Source organism: Chiroxiphia lanceolata, chromosome 10, assembly GCF_009829145.1.
Source record: "Chiroxiphia lanceolata isolate bChiLan1 chromosome 10, bChiLan1.pri, whole genome shotgun sequence".
NCBI classification, from domain to species: Eukaryota; Metazoa; Chordata; class Aves; order Passeriformes; family Pipridae; genus Chiroxiphia; species Chiroxiphia lanceolata.
The window spans coordinates 15704242-15727210 of NC_045646.1; the positions used below are offsets into that span (position 1 = coordinate 15704242).

At 38.0% G+C, this 22969-nt stretch overlaps 2 protein-coding genes and 1 long non-coding RNA gene across 6 annotated transcripts in view; 1 reads left to right on the top strand and 2 right to left on the bottom strand.

The window, feature by feature from the left end:
* LOC116791429 overlaps positions 1-4102 on the bottom strand; it is an 8158-nt gene extending 4056 nt beyond the window's left edge. The window contains exon 1 of the long non-coding RNA XR_004358743.1: positions 3833-4102. This is a non-coding gene — a long non-coding RNA (uncharacterized LOC116791429). The remainder of the gene's footprint in view (positions 1-3832) is intronic.
* SLC16A14 (solute carrier family 16 member 14) overlaps positions 1-10048 on the top strand; it is a 14826-nt gene extending 4778 nt beyond the window's left edge. For all 4 annotated transcript variants that reach the window (XM_032697372.1, XM_032697373.1, XM_032697371.1 and 1 more), the window contains 4 exons: positions 121-419; positions 1267-1410; positions 5407-6399; positions 7885-10048. In XM_032697372.1, the coding sequence (XP_032553263.1) occupies positions 158-419; positions 1267-1410; positions 5407-6399; positions 7885-8033 (1548 nt within the window). In that variant the 5' untranslated portion in view covers positions 121-157 and the 3' untranslated portion in view covers positions 8034-10048. The remainder of the gene's footprint in view (positions 1-120; positions 420-1266; positions 1411-5406; positions 6400-7884) is intronic.
* FBXO36 (F-box protein 36) lies at positions 9852-22724 on the bottom strand. Its single transcript, XM_032698037.1, is given in 6 exon segments — positions 9852-11158; positions 12346-12502; positions 14498-14687; positions 18290-18330; positions 19255-19459; positions 22706-22724. Coding segments are annotated over 6 exon segments (891 nt in total). The 3' UTR covers positions 9852-10879.
* Between the last annotated feature and the right edge of the window lie 245 nt (positions 22725-22969).

A 22969-nucleotide genomic window follows, 5' to 3' on the forward strand; every position in this document is an offset into this window, starting at 1 on the left:
ATGAAACCACAGTATTAACTTGAGAACTGCACTAGATAAAAGTGGTGAAATATGATAGGGATTTGTGGTACTCACTATAGCCAAAATACAAAGTCTGATCTTTTTGTGTGTATTTTGTAGGTATTTACTGCATTTGTTTCAGAATACTGTGGAGAAAATGTATGCTAGTCGAGAGGATATTGGGTATGATTTTGGAGACGACTCAAAAGTTGGAAGTAAGCCAATTAAGCCTAATCCAAACATTGATGGAGGATGGGCTTGGATGATTGTATTTTCCTCTTTCCTTGTGCACATACTTATCATGGGTTCCCAAATGGCCCTTGGAGTACTCAACATGGAATGGCTTGAAGAGTTCAATCAGAGCCGTGGCTTAACAGCGTGGGTCAGCTCCCTCAGCATGGGCATTACACTTATTGTAGGTATGTTCTAGCATCAGTTACTTCAAAACTACATAGATTTTTAGAATATGTTTGCCGTTCATCCCTAAAGTATTTTCTTAGTTTCCCATTTTGTTAGCAGAGCTGACAAAGTTGTCCTGAGTTGCCCTTTTGAAGTCCCTAGGATGAGTTTTACAATTTAGATGGAGAGAGGGAACAACAGGGAAGATGATAGGGATGTCAGTCCAGGAGACGGGATGAATAGGAAAGGAAGCCTGTGACTTCAAGGTCTCACTACAGTTAAGGAAACAGATGATCTGTGAAGCCTGTGGTCCTTCCTGTACTCTATCTAGGAGGAGAAAATGTTGGATTCAGTTTATATTTCAGTTTGGCAGCTGAATTAAAACTTACTCTTAAGTTGTGGTTGGATCAATTCAAAATAAGATCTGGAGGATATGGTTGCATGTATATGTATATATACACCTATGGCTCCCTAAATGAAGACTGAAAAAGCTGTGTTTGGATCTGCCTAAAATATCCCACTGAAAACAAAACAAAATGTTTACTTTCTAGTTACTTATGAAAAAGGCCTGCACTCACACAGCATCAGCATTGGGAACAGCAGTTTCAGCTTTTTCCTCTGTTTAAACTGTCTATCCTTCATGAGGCAACTCTGATTTTAGGTCTTGCAAGTATTTGCTAAGTATTTGATCAGTTGGTCATATTTTTCTTTCCATAATTTTAAGCGGTAATATGGAAAATAAACTGAATTGCACAAGTTGCCTGATGTTTTACCTTTTATTTAAAGCATTAAAAAAGTCAATGTGAAAAATTACTAGAGCATAAAGAATTAAATAATTTATCTTTTTTTTTTCATGTTTTTTAACAGGTCCTTTTATTGGTTTATTCATCAGCATGTGTGGGTGCCGCCTGACAGCTATAATTGGAGGGATATTGAATGCCCTGGGTTGGATCCTGAGTGCCTATGCCTCCAGTGTGCACTACCTCTTCCTTACGTTTGGAGTGACAGCCGGTAAGTGCTGTGCTAATGTTTGAAAGTTCAATTACTTTTGATTCCTTTGAAGGTTATCTGGGTGAGTCAAGAGGGAAGTTAGACTGTAAAGTTATTCCAGCTCTTCTTTCACAGTCTTTACAGCCTTTTATCTTTTTAGAAATCTTAATCATTTACTCAGTGGATTGGGCTTTTATCAGTTTTACCCAAGTGAATATATTAGAGGACATTTTTAATTGGAAGAAGTAATGTAACCCAAACTCTTAACAAATGAAATTTAAAGATGTTAAAACACTGGTGAATTATATATGTAGCTAACTTCTCTCTTTGTCACAGAATGAAACAGCAAATGTTTTCTCCAGGAGTTGCTCCACATTAATACAATACCAGATTATAGTAACTATGTGCTGCTTTAAAACTAAAGGGTGAAGTGGGTTACATCTGGTAGGCAGATAAGCTTTGTACACCACCTCTCTCACTCTTCCACAGTGAGATGGGAGAGAATCAGAAAGGTAAAAATGAGATAAATACAGTTTAGCAGGTAAAGCAAAAGCTGTGTGCACAAGCAAAACAAAAATAAGGAATCATTCACTACTTCCCATGGGCAGGCAGGTGTTTAACAATGTCCAGTAAAGGAGGGCTTGGTCACATATAGCTGTTACCTGGGAAGAAAAATGCCACAACTCCAAATGCCCTCCCTTTCTCCTTCTTTCTCCCAGTTTTATTACTGAGTATGACATGAAAATGGTGTGGGATATTCCTTCAGCCAGCTGGGGTCCCCTATCCCACTGCATTCCCTCCCAGCTTCTTGTGCTCCCCTAGCCTGTTCACTGTTGAGGGGTGTGAGAAACAGGAAAGGCCTTGGTGCTGTGTAAGCACTGCCCAGCAACAGCTAAAACATGCTGGGTTATCAGCTGGGCCTCAAATCCAAAACATGGACTGTATGAGCTGCTAGGAAGAAAATCAGCTCTATCCCAGCCTCAATTAGGATAATTTATGATGCTGGATTTCATACCTAATTTCTAATAAAGGATATTCACATTGTATCAGCAATCATGTATAGCAACAAATAGTGCTACGCTTTTTTACAGCCAAAATGACCGAAGTAATATTTTGTCATTTTAATTGAAATTAGATGTCTAGAAAACCTTTTGACTTTTAAGACCCTGATCAAAATATGAAAAGGCATTTGTCTTCAAAATCAACAGATCCTTAGTGCCTGAATGCTCATGTTCTAGCAATAATGTGTCTTGTGAAAAAATTTAGTTACTTTAAGTAAGTTATGTAGAATAGCCCAGTATTATCTGCTTAAAGCACTACTTCATTTTATTTATTGTTCATTTCTGCAGAGAGATACTGGTAACAGATACGAAACAGAAATGTGAAAGTTAACCAAATAAGAAATATAAAATTTGGGCTTTACTTATCATCTGAGCAACACTGAGCAATCAAGGGGCTTTGAAATATTACTCACTCCACAGATAACGTGGCCAGCTATGTTTGCAAATGAAGCACAGTGTCTGTATTATATGTGACAGATGGAAATGTCATGAAAAAAAGGAATTGTTTGTAATACTAATAATAGCTTCAGTACCCTGCATTCTCTTAAACTGTCCTTCCATAGAATTTCATAGAAAGCTACAGAATTTCTATATAGAAAATTTGATTTAGCCTTCTGGGTGGAGAAATATTGAAACTAGCAAGGGTCACTGTACTGACTCTTTATACACCACCATACCATAGACTTCAGTAATGTAAATTCCTGAACAAAGAACAACGGCCACAGACAGGGTTTTTGCCTTTTTCAGAATTTCTTTTTCTGTATATATTGAATATAATTGAGCAGGCAGGAATCTACACATTTTTCCCTCAGCCCTTGCTGCTTTTCAGGAAGAGCACACACAAAGTGACAAAGATTATATGGAAAAAATTCAGAAGCAAACTTTTATATGAGGTGGAGAAATAAAGTGCTGTTGCAGGAGTAATTCTGGCCAGAAAAGCAGTGCCTCAGATGTTCCTTCCAGCTCCGTGAGACCTCTGTTCACTGTCCCCTGACTCACCATCTCCTTGACTCACCGGTCCCTGGCTCACCACCCCCTCACACATGGTTTCCTCACTCACCCCTCGCCTCAGTCTCTGCCCACTCACTCCCATCCCCTTGCTCACGGTCACCTCATTCCCCGCCACCCCAGGGAAGTCTCTGCCACGTTCTCATGGCTGCTGTTCCCTTACAGTGGCCGCCTCTTGCTGCCATCACTTCTGTGCCTGCGGGCACTTCATGCTGTGCCTGTGGGCTTACTCATGGCTCCTGCCTTCTCACAGGATGTCCCTATGCCCCACCGTGTCTCCCTGTCCGCAGCCAGCCTGCTGCCTCAGCCCATTCCGGGGTGGTTACCTCAGGGTGGTTCCCCTTCCCCAGCTCCTCACAGCCTGGTCCCCTCACCTCCTGGCCGACAGCTCCAGCCCGGCTCTGCGGGCTCTCCTCCCCTCAGCAGCAGTGTGGGGGCAGAGGAGCCTTCTCCCCTCACCCGTCCTGGAGCCGCTGGCACTGGCAGGCACTGTGGGCTGGGGACAGACTGTCCCCGAGGCCCTGCATGGCGGGGGCAGAGCGGAGCTGGCCCTGGCGAATCTGTGAGGAAAAGGCAAGGAGAGACCTGTGGCCCCGTGTGTGCCTGTGAGGCAGGTACGTGAGGCCTTCACTTGTAATCAGACTGTCTCTTGCTATGTAGCCCACAGAATGAAAAGATAACACCATTTTAAAATGCTGTGGTTTTGGAGAAACACGGTGAGCACTGGTGCAAGCAGGAGCTGATTCCTCACTGCAGCCAGCAGTGAGGGGCAGCAGAGCTCCAGGGCAGCTTGAGGAGCAGGAGGTCTCCAGAGGGGCAAAGAGGCCTCCCTGAACTCTGTGGCCGGGGAGGGGCATTTGTGCAAAATAAAAACCTGAATGTGGATTTGCCTAGCAAAGAAATAAATACTTCTAATAGGCAAAACAGGTCAGCTGTGGTCATGGTCACTGCTGTGATGTTGAAGGGCTTTGTTTTAGGCTTTGCTGGAATCACTGCTGTTTCTCACACCTAGCTGTAGTTAGATCGTGCTGTAGCTGCTTGCAGCTGTGTTATCACCTATTTAGGAAAACTTTTAAACCCCAAAACACTCTTCTGAATTATGATCACAGTGTATTGGGAAGCATCTTCTGCATACACCCGTTCCAGTACAAATTCCTCTATGAGGAATAGGCTGTGAGAAAAAATGGGGAACTGTCTGCTTTAATGATGAGTTTGCAGAGCTCTTAACACTTTCTGCTTGAAGTATATACCATGAATACCTTGGTTTTTAACTACAGGTGAGGGGGTTTCTACAACATTAGAGATCTGCCTTTTAAGACTTATGCCTGTGCAGCTACTGTGTGGACTTCCTTGGAGTGCCCAAACAGAACCAGCCTGGAAGCCACCCAAGGTCCCCCCACCGTGCTAAGCCCTGGTGCTGACTCCTGAAACACATATCGTGGTCACTGTGGCACCACAGTTACAGAGCAAGGACAAAAACTCAGTGTGAATCCTCACTGCTGGTGAACTTAGGGGAAAGCAGCAAGATGTGCTCACTAAGCAGTTTGGGTCACTGATACAATCAGATGCAGGTATTGCAAATGCAGAGTAGGGTGTGTCTGTGTTTGTCCTCACATTAACTGTCCCTGATTGGTTGTGGCACGTTTGTGCCCTTCCAGCAGAGTCATGCTGAACTGAGGTAAGGTTTTATCTTCCACATGTTTAAGTTTTTCCAGCAGTTAATATCTGTTTCATATTCTCACTGGAATGAGTATTGCAAATTTTGGAAAACACTACAAGACAGAAATGAAAGCTGACATCAGAATTGAATATTAATTAATATTTATTATTGGTTTTACTAGTATGCTTGCATAAAAGTTAGGAATAAAACTGATCTGTTTTTCATTGCTTTTTACATTGTTGGCAAAAAGTTTAAATTTATTTAGGATTTTTTTTATTATTTTCATAGGCATTGGAAGTGGCATGGTTTATCTGCCTGCAGTGGTCATGGTGGGGCAGTATTTTCAGAAGAGAAGAGCACTTGCACAAGGGCTCAGTACCACAGGAACAGGATTTGGAGCTTTCTTAATGACTGCCTTACTGAAGTACCTCTGCACTGAATTTGGGTGGAGAAATGCCATGTTCATCCAGGGGGCCATCTCTCTGAACCTTTGTGTCTGCGGGGCACTTATGAGACCTCTCTCCCCCAAAGACCTGAGTGAAAAATCTGTAGTGAGAAGTAATAGTGAAGATAATCAAGCAAAAGCTCTGTCCCATTCTACAGAGACTATAAAATCTAATGGGGTCCTCAGTGAAGAACCAGAGAAAAAAGAAGAGGCAACAAATGAAGAAGTGCTTGAGAGTGCTCAGCACATAGAAATCGGAGGTAGCTCTGGGAGCGGAAGGAATATGTATGGACTGCGCTTGCTTAAGACAGTGAGCCAGCTGACACTTACAGTCAGGAAGGGCTTTGCACTATGGTACTCCAGCTACTTTGGAGCTGCATCACTGTTTACCAATAGAGTATTTGTGGCCTTTATAATTTGGGCTTTGTTTGCCTATAGCAGCTTTGTCATTCCCTTTATTCATCTTCCAGAAATAGTCAAGCAGTACAACTTATCTAGGCAGGACAATGTATTTCCTTTGACATCCATTATAGCAATTGTTCATATTTTTGGTAAAGTGATCCTTGGAATCATCTCTGATCTCCCGTGCATCAGCACATGGAATGTCTTCCTTATGGCTAACTTTACCCTGGTCACCTGCATTCTTACTTTGCCACTAATACAAACATATGTCGGCCTGGCTGTGGTTTGTGCTCTAATAGGATTTTCCAGTGGCTATTTTTCTCTAATGCCTGTTGTGACTGAAGATTTAGTTGGAACTAAACACCTTGCAAATGCCTATGGGATCATCATTTGTGCCAATGGAATATCTGCATTGTTTGGACCACCCTTTGCAGGTAAAAAGTTCAAATTACTAAACAACAGATATTTGTATAATAACTGTATGACTCCTTCTCTTATTAAATTTTGTTATGTTATGAGCATGTGTAGTTAACAAAATCACAGCTACTCCAGAATGGACTATAATATTCAGCTTTAAATTGTACAAATTCACAAATCACATCTTCTGGGTACCAGCTCACACATTGCAAATTCCAGTTCTTGGAAATAACCCCAGATTTATTACAATCTATGCTTTCAATGGTATGTTTCCCTAAAATAGTGTCATGCACTTTTTTTTTCAATTAGAAAGGTGTAACCTATTTTTCTGTTTTATGTAGTATATGCACTATACATACCCATTCCCCTACCACATGAAAAAATGATGATTAGTTCCCAGGGCAGGCAGCTGTTTGTACCACAGTTATTATCCCTAAGGACTGTGGGGTGTGTTTGGGTGTCACCACTTTAAGCTGCCAGTGGATGTGTTGATGTAACTAACTTTGCCTTCCTTCAGCCAGAAATACTCACTCTGGGGACTGCAGTGCTCATAACCTCTTTACTGCCATTCACAGCAGAAGGTAGAAGTGTATGTATAGTACCCCTAGTTACTTAGGTTTGAACAGACATTCATTATGAATTTTCTCATAGAAAGAGGCAGGGAAGTGCAAAAGAGATATGGGTCCTGATTATCAGTACTGTACCACACTACAGCTCTTTTACAGGGATGTTGGTCAGAAGAAAGCAGAAAGAAACCTTGATAGTCTTGGCCATGGTCAGCCAGGGATGACTGTGGGCTGAAGGGAAGCCACTGGCAGCACAAGCAGCCCAGAAAAGAGAGAACAGCTCCTCTGCCCACCTCTGAGTCAGAAGAAAGCTCACTCAGTGCCCTTTGAAAGCAGCAGTGTTTCACTCTGCCATATGTTCCCTCAGCACCTCCCAGTCTGTGCTGAACGTGGCTCTGTGTTTGGTCATTGGTTACGAAGCAAATAGGATGCAAGTGGTTGATGTTAAAAGAGCTGCTGATCTTGTGGTCTCATCGCAATGCAACCAGCGTGACATGAGAGAATTTTGCTAGTTTGGGTTCTCAAACCTTTCTGAAATAACTTTAATGTGGTTTTGCAAAGGAATTGAGGTTGGAATGAGAGTCACTGAAGCACTGAGATTATATCTCTTCAAAAGTCTTTTACTGGTATGTGGGTCTTTGAGGAAGCTGTTGGGAATGTGTTTGCTTGCACAAGGCAGAGCATTTGAACTGGGCAGTGTTGGGGGTTTCACAAAGGCAGTAGTAGGGTGGAAGAGCTGATTGGTTTGGAATTACAAAATGTCTATTTTAAATTCAGACCTGTGACAACTTGTTTGAAAATTGTTTGTTTCCACAAAACATCTATGGATTTGACTGAAATGTCATCAGAGAAATGTGAAGTATTTTTTGTATTTTCCCATGCAGTATACCTTGTTGTCAAGCTTTGTAACAAACATGTTTTGTCCTTATTTTCCAGGTTGGATCTATGACATCACACAAAAATACGATTTTTCTTTTTACATAGCTGGCTTGCTATACATGGTGGGAATAATATTTTTACTTATACAACCTTGTATTCAAAAGAAACAACCAAGACAAAAATCTACAGAAGAAGCACAAGTATAGAACAAATTCCAGAAGTTTTTTTACAGAACTTTTTTGATTTCATGTTTCTATTGTGTGACAGTATGAAGATGTTTTTCTTATGAAACCAACCACATTAAGCTGTACTTAAGTGAAAAGCAAATGTGCTCCATAATGCTAATAAATTATGAGAAACATGCTTTTAAAATAGTTAAGATCTCTTACTTTAGAAGTACCAAATACAGTGATTAAAACCACACTGCTAGTCTTTTAATATCAGCACAATGCTAGTAGCCTTTACCCTTGCTTCTCTTTCAGCTTTTCACCACTAACCACTGGTGAGAATCCATTGACTGCAGTGCAGTTACTCCTGATTTACACGAGTCCTACGAGAGAATTTGGTCAGGACACGAATGATTTATAAAGGTCCCTCCTACTATGTGTTCAGTCTGATAGTTACAGAGTATAAGAAAATGATTGTATTTCTTGCCTGGCTAGTCAAGTACTGTTGAAATGCTAGTATAAGAATTACGTTAATTCAGTGTTTTAAAATTGCTATTTCTGTGATACAAAACTGAAGAAAAGTTCTTATATTTTTCTGAAGTGACTCATTTTGACTTGATGATCCTTGTGTGTCCCTTCCAGCTCAGAATATTCTGTGATTCTACTTCAAGGATTTTTAATTTTATTTTTTTAAAGTATCAACTGCGTAATAAAGTGGCCATCCTCAACACACAGGCTGCATTATAAATGCTGTGACACTTAATGCACCTGAAGTAAAAAAATCCTAAATGCAGAAACAGGAAACATATGGAAAATATTCTTGTGACTGGAAAATGATTCCAGAAACAGTCTGGGGTCTGTGGCCCCTTTACCTAATTAGAGGTACTGTAGAACTTCATAACATTGGCACTGAGTCCTTCCATGGGAAAGAGCTCTACTACAGCACACTAAATTCTGTTACAATTCCTTGAATAACAAAAACTGTTACATTATGAGCTGTTGTGTTCCTGCTCATAATGTACACCATGAAGTGAATAAGATTGGTCATGTTTGAGAAGTTTATTCACTAGAAAATAAGATGCTGCAGAGCATAGAAGAGCTAAAGAACACTTGAATTATTCAAATAAATTTTCTTAACATTAAGCACCTGGTAACCAATGCAGAAGGTGGTTTATGGTGGGACAGGACATAATTTTCAGCTTTGAGAGGTGAATCTGACGTTAACTTTTCTATCAAAGAAAAGCCACTGTATGTTTTTATCCTCCCAGCTTTATGAAAGTTTTTTGCATGACAAATCAGGTTCTTAGTATAACACTGGTATGTGCTGCTGGAATTCCTTAAAAAAACAATTGATGCTATTCAATTATATTGAAGAACTATTAGACACAGTTGAGTATGCAACACTACTGATCCTCTTTATAGCTGCAAGGTTGGCTGAGAAAAAGTTCTGAACCACTGTGTGTATTGTTCTATATTGCAATTCACCAGCTTCTTAGTGTTGCACTTCTACAACTGTTGGCAAGGACATATTTTAAAACAGATCACTGAAATGAGCCAAAAAAACCAAACAACTTAAGGAAACTCTGAACTACTTTAAGATTTAGATCAGTTCAACCATATAGTAGTTATGTATGGCCTTTAAAAGTCACATAAAACAACTGAGGTGGCACTGAACTGCAACACATGGTGTGAACACACGGTGACTTCTTAAAATCAGCTTTTTTGTTGGAGAAAATGTTCACATAAACTTTCACATCAGTTCTTTGTTACAGGTTTAATGTCTTCTTGTTGTGAATGCTGCTGATAGCTTATTTTAACTGAGCTATCTTTTATCTGTGAAATAGATATATTGAAGTGATGATTTCCTTTATTTTCCTTTTTTTTCTTTTTGAAAGATATGTGCCCTTCATACATAGATCTTCACTTTGTCTTTTGTCAAAAGTAACTTTATTTGCATATTACAGTAATAAATAATATGCTGTTCACTTGTGATATCTGCATTATATCTTTCTATGGGCCGTATGTTGGGAATAAAGTTACATTACCCAAAAATACACTTTCTATTCATTTATTAATTCAGTTAGGACAGTGTTTTATCCACATAATGAAATTTGTATTTGTCATTATCCTAAAATGAAAGAATCACAAAGAAGAAAGGATATATATGTTCTATATATATTCTAAGATCAATAATCACCAAATGCTTCCAGAACATTGATAGATACATACATACATATATACACTCTTAAGGAACCATTGTTACAGTCTTGAAAGACAGCAAATATTTCTTATCAAATATGCAACTTAAACAATGGAAGTAAATTAGTTCCTGCATCAGCAGGATGAAGGAAACACGTTTCCCATTTGCCATCCTGGCAGAGTGCCTCTAATATGGTGTTCAAGGATTGTCCAAGATGAGGATGATCGTCTGATCCACACCCTCAGTCTCCAAAGAATTTTCTTCGTGGTGACAAAATTATTATTTGTTTGAAGTTTAGATAATTAATTTAAAAACATTTCAACACACATTAAACTCTGGAAATGAGTTACATGTTATTGGCCTGTAAACACTGCAGATTTACCATGGGGACAGTAAAAGGCCCAGTGCTCAGGAACAATTTTTCTAGTACGAAGTGATAGATGCTTCTGTAAGGGTACTAATGACAATGCCACAGCAACTGCTGTAAGCCATGGAGCATGGATAGCAGGTATACAAACCAGAGAAGTCAAAATGAAGAAGTACAAAGAAACCACAACCATTTATATTACTAGTAACTGCTATGATGCCGATTGTAACACAGTTTCAGGATGCCCAACATATTAAAGATTGTATTGTTTACATGTTGCTCCTAGTAAGAAATATTTTGGTTTTCCTCTTTCAATCCTTAAAAAAACCTGCTTTCCTCAGTAAAGAAGTCCATGTGTTTGACCCGATAAACAGCAAACCCACACCTTACAACAATTGTTTCAGTGAAAAGTGCACCTTTATTCAGTTGTTTGTTCTGAACATCTTGTTTCTGTCTCCTCCTTCAGAGCTGTAGCTGCAGTGGACATCTGTGTGTGAAGAATGGTTTCCAGCCCTCTTCCTGTGCCAGCTCCTTCATTTCAGGTGTGATTGTGTCACACAAGTTCTCCACAATAGTTTCCCATAGCACACTGTCACATAGGTAAGAGAAAGTAGAGGGTTAGAATCATAATTTGGCTTACTCACTGTTGATTATTCTACTACACAGAATGTGTTTAGACAGCACAGAGGCCTTGTATCAAGGTCACTTGCAGTGTGAGCTGCTCACGTATCTCGAAAGACAACAGTTTTAGTTAAAACTCACAAGATGTCAATGAAGTTTTGCCCAGAGTTGCCAGTGCAAGATATCCCATGTTGTTCTGTGAAATATCTGAGAAGCTTCTTCTGGTATGATATCAAAGGCCTTTCTGCCACACTAAAAGCAGCTGTAATGCCATAATCTCCTGGTATGTGATTCATACACCTGCTCTGAAATCAACCAAGCTGGGGAAGCTGATGCCAAAAGACTTGTCAGGATGTAGAAATCACATCAGAAATACAAATCTGTTTTCAAGGATGTAAGACAAGCCTTGGGGCTTACAACAGAAATGCAATTTTAGGCAACTTTCAGAAGTACTGTAAGGATAAAGCCTGTTTGTCAGGAGGTGCTTCTCTCTTTCAGAATGACTCCATAAAAAAATCAGGTAAAAATATTATAAAGAGGAAGAAAAAATTATGTAATTTGTTAGATGACAGAACTATCACCAAAAAAAATTAGGAAGGTAGTCTGTGTCATTATATATTATCTACCCATTGTAAGTAATACAAGAGCACGGCAACACTGATTTTTCCCCAAACGTTCCACTTCTCTACATGTGCAATTGCAGGGACCTAAGTGCAGTTGTACTCAATGACTCCAATTTAAGTGGCTGGTAAGTGGTAACAGAAATAGAACAGCAAAAGTCCTGGTTTAACTTGTGTTACTGCTGATGGAGCTGAATACCTTAAACTGTTTAATTCACTGCCTACAGCAAAGCTGTCACTGTACGTGTGGACTGTTTGTTCTTGTGCAGGCACACACAACATCCTAGCACGTTTTTAGCAAAGGAAAAGCAGGGATCATTGAGGCAAAATTGCTGTAGAAGTGCTGAAATGAAAATATACACCTTTTAAAAGTTTTCTTTGAATTTCTGCTTTCTCTCTGCCTCTCCCCCATTCAGCTTTTCCCATGAGAAATGGACACCGTGAAGTTAAAAATAGCAGAGGCTGGCTTTTAGTATCAAATGTTTTTATTTCCAAACGCAGTGTTCTGTTAAAAAAAAACCCACAAAAATAAATCTAGGAAGCGGAGCGCAGCCGCTCCCGCCGTTCCCGCGGATCTTCCCCGTTCCCGGTGACTCCGGCCGTGCCCCGGGAGCCCGGCGCCCTCTGGCGGCGGAACGTCCCCGCAGCACCGGGAATTCTGCAAGAGGCTCGTCCCAAAACAACCGAAACGAGTCCCGCCCTGCCCTTGCGCCGGGGCAAAAATATAAAATCTGAATACGATATTTTATAATTCCGCAGAGAGCAGCATTCCAGCCTACACGTGAATTATTTTGGAAATGAAAACTCATATTATTGGGGCAAATTTTTAATTCCCTAAAAATACTTCTGAAATGAGAGAAAGAGAACCTACTAGGTTATTTCATTGTGCCAAAATCTTATCTTTCTTATCATGCAACTTAATTCTTTCTAGGATTTCCTTAAATTCCAGAATATCCAAGGCTTTATGTTAAACTAATGAAAAGTTTACTGCCCTGCACGGTACCTCATCCTGCTCCACTCATAGTCTGCAAAATGACAGATGAATTCCAAATATACTAACAAATAATTTCCTGACCTCTCTTCTATCCATTCTCTTCCTCTCCTTGAGTTGTTTTTATTCCCTTATTCTCTAACCAGTTGTTTCCCAGTCACAATATCAACTGTTTTATCTGCAAACTGAAATAAAGCCCAGAACTCAGCAAGCTTATCTACTCCCATCTGGCCTTCATCTCTAAGTTAATGACATGCTCTGTTTTCCTGACTCACTATGTTCTCCTGTGCTTTCTTTGCCCTATCTCCTATTTCTTGTGCTCACTTGAACTCTGTCTTGCTGAAGCATCTGTAACACCTTTGCAGCCACACCACAGGCACAGCAGCACAGCCACGTCCTCTGGGACTGCCAGCAGTCTGACACACAACTTGAAATGTTGACCCACGTAGCCTCAGAATAATAGAAACCCTGGGAGCAATCTCATCCTGATACAGTTTGGAGATGTGCTCTGTACCAGACACATCCCTCTCTCCACACTACACAGTTAATCTGTCTCTGAAGTCTTTCAGAGTGTATCTAGTTGTCACAGCAGACTCAAGACAACTAAACCTGGTTTTAACTTTTTCATAAGGTATCACCATTCCTTAAGTTTTCATTAACTGCTCAACTCATAACTTGACAGGCTTGATTCTAGGCTCCTACAGCACCTTCGGGGATAAGAAGTTATTTTTCTCTTTAAAACATTTCTCTTCCTGTTTTTCATAAGCTAAAATCTTTTTCTCCCCCTACTGGAGTTATTGCAGCAGCCTTTTCTCAGGCTCTGACTGGGATAGAAAATACAGTTTTGAGGAATTCAGACCCACAAAAATAAGCTTCCTAGATCATAGCTCTGAACACATTATCTTTCTATCCCAATTTCCTGACCCTGCACAGACCAGGAAGCTGGAACAGATGACCTCTCAAAGGCCTTTCCAATATGACTTTTCTATATGAAGGACTTTTCAAAATGAGGGACAGATTGCCCCTCATTCTTCTGCAATGTCCAGGCTTCTCTTCCAATTCGTTACCCCTCATTCAGCACAGGGAGGCTGCTCTGAGCTCCAGGCAGCCAATAGTGGCGACTTCTGTTATTCTCTCTTTAAATTCAACATGTTCATACTATTTCCCATGCTTTCCTGATAGCTGGAAAGAGCTTCCTAGCAAGCAAGCATAAAGTCATCTCTTTCTCCTCCTGTGTTTCTTACAGTTTCTTGCAGTGAAGTCTAACAAAAAATAGAAAAGAAAAAGAAAAAAAAAATTTCTTTCCTTGTGCTCCTGTCTTTTGTCACAGATGTAAATGTAAGGAATGGCAGTGACTTTTTGTTTGCTAATGAGTCTAACATAAGGGGATCCCAGGCTGTGGCTGAAGTTTCTAAACATTACAATAATATGAATCATAACACAGAGCAAAGGTTTTACATTTCCAGTACTTAATCCTGGAAGTAGGACATAACATCCAGCCATGGGTGGCAATGCAATTGTCTGCATCATTGTGTTTATTATAAAATAAAAGTTTGCAGGATAAGCACTGTCTCTCTAAGATCTAGCTCAATAAAGAGACAACCCTTACTTTACTTGTCTTAAGTAAAGCAGACAGATTGACAATTATGTTAAACCAATGAGATGAATCAAACCCAACATGCCAAAATTTTTACTGTTTCAGACCTGTGTGAAACTTGAGAAAGTCTGGCAATATCTTCAAGCTCCAGAAAGGAAATGATGTACAGGAGCAATGGGACAGGAAGCCGTTCCAGGAAGTCATACTTATCTCGCCACAGATTCCAGAACTTTGGCACCAAACAGTACAGGGAAAAAAAATGAAACCAAACCCAAGTGACAACAGACTTGTAAAAGCCTAAAATTTCTTATCAATAATCTCAAGTTATTCAGATACATCTTTAAAAAAAAACCAAAACCAAAACCAACAGTCAGCTTATTTTTTTTTATGTTTTCTAGAGAAAATAACATTTAACATGAACATCCAGATCCATTTTTGGATCCACTTTTCCACATACATACAGATCTTTTTACATAACGACTGTGCTAATTAATCATTATATGACATTTTTTGGCTCATTCCTTTATAATCTAATACACCAAATTCTCTCTTTGTAGGTTTCCTACTTAGTGAGCTACTCCCCATCGTGCAATCATACAGTCAATTATTTCTGCTTCTGTGTCCCACTTGGAACTTGGCCTTTTGTGTTTAACACTATTTCTTCAGATCACTTATCTATTTTATCAAATTGCTGTAATAAAATTACTAGTTCATTATAAAACAGAATCCTGAATTCAATTTGCTACACGTCTAATGAAGATTTTGATTTCCTAAGATCTAACAAAATGAATGCAGTCATCCAGATTAGTACAGGACTTTTTTTTGCCTTTTCATACACAATCAAAATTTAAAGCAGAATTACTATTTTTTATATTTGGAAATTTTTTCTAATACATCCAAAGTGGTGTCTTTTTATTGCTTGGGGGGCTTTTTGCTTGTTTGTTGGTTTGTTTTTGTTTTAACTAACTAGAATCTATCTTCTCATGTACATTAGAGTGATAAAAAGAGAGAAACAGAATCATGGAAATTGAAACTATACTAACTACAGGCCAATTTTGATGCAGCCGTTTTCCTTCCAAAGTATTTTATAAGGTTAGTTACAAAATTCAAGCTTATGTGACTACATTTGAAAGAGCTTTGAAAATTACATGATTTCACTGCTAAGATGTTAAGACACTTTTCTTCTTTTTCCCTTCCAAATATTCCTAAGGTAGCTATGGAGAAGGAAGCTAATGCCTTATCTTCCTTCATGTCTTTGGGTAGGTGGCCCAATATTATGCAAGCTTTCATTTCCGTGCTACAAGTGCAGTTTGCTGTCAGTTCTCCTTTGCTTTTTTGCTTTCCAAGCATGTCAGTTCTATATGGTTGGTAATTTTCCTCAAATTCCTTATGCAAGTACAAAATGATCTACACAGTCAACTAAAAATGGTTGGGCTGATTAATTCAGGCTGGTGTGTAAGGATGATCCAAATCTTCACATACTGGGAATGATGATGATGCTGAAATACACTGAGCATGTATTTCATGTTGAAGATTAAGCAGGCTACCACCTGAATATTTGAGTTTTTCTTTAAAATTATTTATTTCTAGAAATAATAATGTGATCTGTTTTGGCTGTTTTAAAATATATTTAGCTGTGTTTATTTTGCTTTATTAATGTATCTGCAGCTAATGATGAACTAATTGTGAAAATCTATTGAACTTCAAGTTTTCTATGAAATTTTCATCCTGTGAGTGCTGGAGGCTATTTGATAACTTGTACTATTTGTTCACTCATCCAGAAATATAAGTAGACCTCTCTTCTCTTGCTCGACACTATCATCAATTTATTTTCCATCACTGCAAAACCATCTATAAAACCTTGCTGTACCCTCTTGGCTTGACGGAGATTACAAAAAGAAACTAATGATAAGTTATTTCACTGTCCAAAAAGAACAGAAAACATTTCAAATCAAACACAGATGTTTATAGGTGTATGGTAGTTACTATAAATTTACTAAAATGCTAATGTTAATTGTTTAAGCACCTTTCTTTAAAAAAAAAAACAAACCATGAAAACAGATAAAATCTTAGGAATGAAAACTAGGAGATAACAACAGGAAATACCAATACTTAACAGGAAAACATTTTGGTGGCTGGGGTATGTACCAAATATTTAGCAGCAAACCATGGGTATGACGATGAGTTTTTTCTTTGAACTCTCATTTGGCAAAAAAAATCAGTAAGGATAACTAGAATATTATTCCAGTACATATATATATATATATATATATATATATATATATATATATATAATTCATATATATATATATATATATATATATTTGTGGAGAATTAAGAGAAATAATGATAATTTGTGAATACTTAGGAGCAGCAAAGCTCCCCTTAACAGGAGGTGAGGAGGTGTAAAACATCTGATTGTGTGGAACAGCAAGAGCTATGGACAGAAATAGTGTCAGCATAACAATACAATTTCTCACAAACATAGTAATCTATTCTCTTAATACTTCTATTTATATTAGCACTTTTCTGAAAACAAAGCACTTTTATCTTATATGATAATTTTAATAAAAAAATAGAATTTTTTCTCCAAATTTTGAGATGATTTTAGAAGGAAGAAATGATCAAATGTTAGAAAAGAATGGGAACTGTGGCTTTCAATACTTCCTGTGGGATAGGAAGCCTCTGAACCACCAGCAATACTTTTCAAGAAAAAGCAGGCAGATCTTATTTGTAAGCTACTGAAAACACACAGAGTAATAGTAGAAAACTGCATGTTAACAATAATGTAATCATTTGAATCACTGTACCCAGGTAATGTAAAACAGATGTTTTATTGTGACATCATATTAATATCAAATGCTGCAGGAAAATCTTACACTATAAGCAATGAAAAAAAAACCCACTAAAATCCTTCTCACTAACATATATTCACATGTCAAATCTACTTTTATGAGGTAAATTAAAAAAACCCACCAGTGGTAAACAAAAAAGTATAGAAAAATACTTCTTTGAAAGCTCAAGTTTATAAAAATTGATGATCAATTTTGCCACAAATTAAAATGTGGTACAACTCTGCTTCAACTAACAGAGCAATTATGAACGTCTGCTGCAAAAACCCAGCATATTTAAAGACACCCTGAGCCAAATCCAACAGGCAGTCCATTTTCTATTGGTTCAGGATACATTCATTGCCCTTCTAGTCAAAACAAGCAGTAATAACTGGAATTAAAGATTGGTTTTGCCATGGACTGTGAGTGCTGATGAGACTTTTTCCATGGTTTGTGCACATATCCAGTCACTTGAGCTCAGAAGGTGTGGTGTGTCCATCCCTGGAACACCAATAGTGCTCACTTGCAGCCTCCCACCCCAACAGCCTCAGGAAGTGTCACTGTTTCTGTCAAATCACTTGACATCGATCAGCTGCAAAAGTTATAGAGGGAATGAGAAACACAAACCGAACGAACACAAACCTAAACATAGAAGTGCAGACCACGCTAAATCACCAGGGCTAAAAATCCCTGGATTGTGCTGTAGGAAGTGTTAGATTTTAATAAGCAAAGCATAGGGAACATGTTGGTCTCATCCGAGATCATAAATGAAGATACAGTCAAGTTTATTCTTGGAAAGAGATACATAATGTTACCCTCTTCCCTACCACCATACCACTTTCCCAAGATTCATATACTTCTTGGGAAAGCAGACCTCCTCCACCCAGGAGTAAATAACCATGGAATCCTAGAATCATCAGGGCTGGAAGAGACCCTCAAGATCATGTAGTTCAACCATCAACCCAGCACCACCATAACCACCCCTAAACCATTCTGCAAGTGTCACATCCAGACACCTCTTGAACACTTCCAGAGACAGTGACTCCAGCACCTCCCTGGGCAACTTACTCAGATAAGATGATGATTCAATAAGATGATGTCTACCGAAACTGTTGATGAGAAAAACAGGACTTCATTTGAAAATGACACCTTTCAAGTTCATAATAAAAACAGGATAAATATGAAGTCACATCTGTAAGTATTTTTATTTCAATATCTGTACACAAACAGAATACAAGAGCAGTTTATTTAAAAAAGAATAAAATCTCCCCAATCCAAGGTGTCCTGTCAGATCTCTTGGGCTACAAAAGCCTCAGATCTCAACCGCAGTCCCTGCAGGTGCAGTTATGAACTTCTCCATTTCCAGACTAGGTCATAGCAGACCTCATCTACTCCCTCCAGTTAGTGAATTAATGTGTCTTTGGCTTAGTATTTTCAGGATACTGTTCTCTGTGAGCCATGATCATGATCAACCATATCTTGTGACATGACCATCTCTTAAAGTTAATCCATTACTGAGAACCAAGATTATAGGAAGATGCAAAGCAATAACTATTTGGGACACACAGTTCCACGGAACTTCAGGGAAATGCATCATTATTTCAGATGTTCTCAGTGGCCAGTCTACCCCTGAGGTTTATTTAGTGGTGTCCCCATTGCCTTTCTCTTTCTGGCTGCAGCTCCTGAAGTCATGGTGCACTTGCATAGTCCCAATTACCTGCAGCATTTGTGGTTACTTGTGTTAAATCAGATTGGGAATCTAGGTGGACATAAATGGGCTGCCACAGAGCATTATGAGTTATTAGCCATAAAAATATTGCTTCCTGGACTATTTTTGTTGCTAAAATCTCTGTCATTGTCTTATAATGAAACTACCACTGTTGCTGAGATTTATAATATATTTAGGTTTACTGTCACAGCTTTTTGTTTTTTCCAGTATTCATACATTAATTTATATTAATAAATTCATAGGGAAAAAGTCTATTAGCCAAAGCAATCACATCTTTCAGGAAGTTATTACAGACCAATATTGCTATGTTATTCCATTATATGCCACCACAAATTTGTAATTTTTATTATCATCTCCTATGAAGAGATGAATCATCAAAAAATCCTCCTGGGATTCTTTAATTTCTCCAGGTCTTAACTGATGAAATTCACTCCTAAGTGACCACAATTCTGGAAGAAGAAAAAGAAAAAAAGCAGAAGAAATGAGTATCAAGTACCATGAGATAAATACTCAGATTCAGGTGTCAGATTGTGGAAATATTACTACAGTCCCAAACAAAGTTATTGTAAGAGATCAGACCATGGTTACTTTACCAGCAGCCCTAAAACATGCTTCAAAGGACAATAAACATCCCAGAATGCACCTAGAACAAGTGTGAAATGTTTTTACATACAAAGAAAACATTCCCAACCCCTGCATGCAAATTGTTTGTAGAAATAAACACACATTTAAAGACATCTCAACTGGCAAAACCATAAACATTCTGGTTTTGTTTTTCATTTAGTCAGAGAAACACAATTTAACCACATAATTTAATGCCTGATAAGTAGAAATACCCATTCAACTGCTCAGGCATTCAAAAGTGGCAGTGTTGGAAGTTACACTGTGATTTTAACGTTTTGTTAAAATCAAAATTAATAGGACAGTTCAAAGGCTCAGCACTTAAGACTCTGAAAACTCTGGAAAATGCACTCCAGAAGTACATGTTCAACTCACATTTTCAGAGACAGAAAAAGAAAATCTGCATTACAAAGCATGCAACTGAGACAAAAAATTACTATGAATAGTAAATTAGGTAGCTATGAAATGCTGGAGAATAAGTGGCCCTGACTATCAGTAATTTTCCCAGAGTTCTCTTAAAACATTACCTGTGTGCTTAAACAGCGTGCCAGCTTTTAATATTGACTTTCTTTTTGTTGCTGTCACAGCTGGGTCTACAGGAGAGGAAAGTCATAATCATGTTTCTCCCTTCATGCTAGTAAAGATCACACTCCAAGCCACAAGTAAGATTCACTTGCTATTGTAGGCAAGGTTAAAAGAACATATATTCTAGTCTTACTAATATTAATATGGCTTATTTCCTTCCATTTCATTGAGAAAAGTGAGGGGTTTACACTGTCATATCTATAGGTGGATTCCTGATACAATGAGTGATACAACTGACAAATGAGAATATTAGAGAGGTGAACACACACACACATATGTTTTATATAAACACATGTGTGTTTTATATGTGTATATAAAAAACAAACTCCACAGAGCTTTATTTTTTCTACTGGTATGTTGAAAAGGAAAACTAAAAGCAAGGCTTGAGTTAACAGTCAATACTCACATATCCTGACCGAAGAACAGAGTTAAATTTACCATTACAAATCAGATCTGACAACAGTGTTTACATCTCTCAACATCAAATTTAACTTTAGATCTCTCTGGTATTTCAGTGATAAAATGTACATTTTAAAGTTGAGAATTAAGTATTTGTAACTCCCAATGAGTTGCATTCACTCTCATCACTAATTTTCAAGTTAAAGCTCAGATTCCAGATGATCTGCTGAGACACCAGTCATTTCTGTATTTTTCAAATCTTTCTTTTACTTTGTTAATCTCTTAGCTATAGCAACAGTAAACAAGTTTGAATAAAGGCTTAACGTCTACATTTGAATGTCAAATATAGACAGCTAAAATTTATCATTTTGATGGCTATTGTGGCCAATACATCATTATAGGGGGTAATCAGAATGCTAAATCATATTTCTGATTGCATACATACAGAATAGCTTCAATTACAGCTCAGTCATATCTGCAATACTCTGTACCCTTATTATGTGAATAAATGAAAAAAACATCCTACTCAGTTACGTAAGTTCATCCTATTTTACAATACACACGCAATCTTTATCCCTTTGCAGTGAAACAGTTGCCTCTTTGAAGGCAAAAAATATTCATCCAATCTGCATTTTAGAATTTAATATACGAAAAATAAACGCCACCACATTTGATCATAGCAGAATTAACAGTTCTGCAATGTACATGCACAATATAGATTCCCATGTTGCTAAAATAACATCCTTTCATATACTAGTGGTAACATGAGGATTCAATGCAGAAGTGATTGTAAAGCCCTTGTCATTCTGTTTCAGAGATGATTTTAGTGCCTGGGAAGGCTTTAGAACTGGTATGTTTGCAGCCCACCACGGGGATAATAGAACAGTGAATGCTGCACTGTACTTCCAAAAGCTCTTTTTATCTCTAGCAGTGTAGGGAGAATCAGCATGTAGGGCTACTGCCATTCTTATTTGTGGAAAACACGAGGTGAGAGTAAGGTCAGAACAAAACTGATATGCAAATAGAGAAAGAAAAGACATCTTTGTAACACGTTCCTCAGCTTGCACAGCCTTCAACATGGTATGCAAGAATACAGTATCCTGTAGGGAAAAAACCCATTGTTAAAGGAGAAAAGGAACATGGTTAATAGGCTTTCTCTGGGCTTTTTCATGTTACTGTTGGAAGTGACATTTATTAAAAAAAAACCAACCAACCACTCAAACCAATAACCCTCATTTCTCAGCATGAAAATGCCAAGTGTTACTGAAAAAGAAAATAGTTCTACCTGCCCCCAAAACCACTTGCCAAAAATGATTAACAACTGTTGCTTTCTAACTTTTGAACAATGTTCTACAGATTAAATCTATAAGGTTGTACAGAAAATGAACTACACACAAGTCTAATTCTTAAAAAAGCAGAAATATGTTGCACCACAGATTACAACGTGTAAATTAAATACATTAATCAATACTTTTCAGTATGAGATATACAGTACAACAGAACAAAGTGTATACAGATAGCAGATACTCAAATTCTGCACTGGTGTAAGCAAGACAAACTTTTCACAGCAAGTATTCCATGTATTTTTTGTTTAGTATTTTGTGTGTGTGAGTGTATTTATCTGTATTGTAACTTTAAGTATATATGAGTGTACAAGAATGTCTTTAATGCAAACACTAGAGTGGGCATATGTGTCTATAGACTCTTGAATAAGATTTTTATCTTTATACAATCCAACAAACTCTAAAATAAAACACTAAGTCAATACTCTACAAATTAAATACCCATGTGCATTACAACAGATGTTTTAACATGGCTATGAAAAATTACTTTCTTGCATTATTGTGTGCAAGTATAAATTCCAAAGCATTTTAATACTAATTTTAAAAAAACTACAGCAATACATATTTCCATAATCTTACCTCCTTTTAATTGTTATACCAGGAAGCACACTGCAATAGAATTCTCTGCCAAAATTAAAAGATCAGGCCAACATGCAGAGGCACAGAAAAAGTAAAATATTCAAGTAATTTTGTTGAACACCACTGTGATTTTTCTAAACATTATTCTTTGATTTACAGTGGAACAAACTGTCAATTGCATTAAAAAACTTCCTTATGTACAAATACCCGGGACAATCTGCAAATTACCTTGATAATTTCTTAGCATGTCGTTATTTCAAATAAAAATAATGCATAGACTTTGTAGTACCTATATTATTTGCATAGATTAAAAAGATGAGGAATGGAAAGTGTTGTAAGTGCATCCTGGTTACCATGGACACATTCCATTCTGGATGTTATTTGGAGGTGCAAGTGTTAAAGCAATTCACTGCCACATTGCTTATTCTGTTGGCATTTCTTCATGAAAAAAGAGAGAAGAGGAAAGGAAGAGCAAAACCAAATCTGAACACC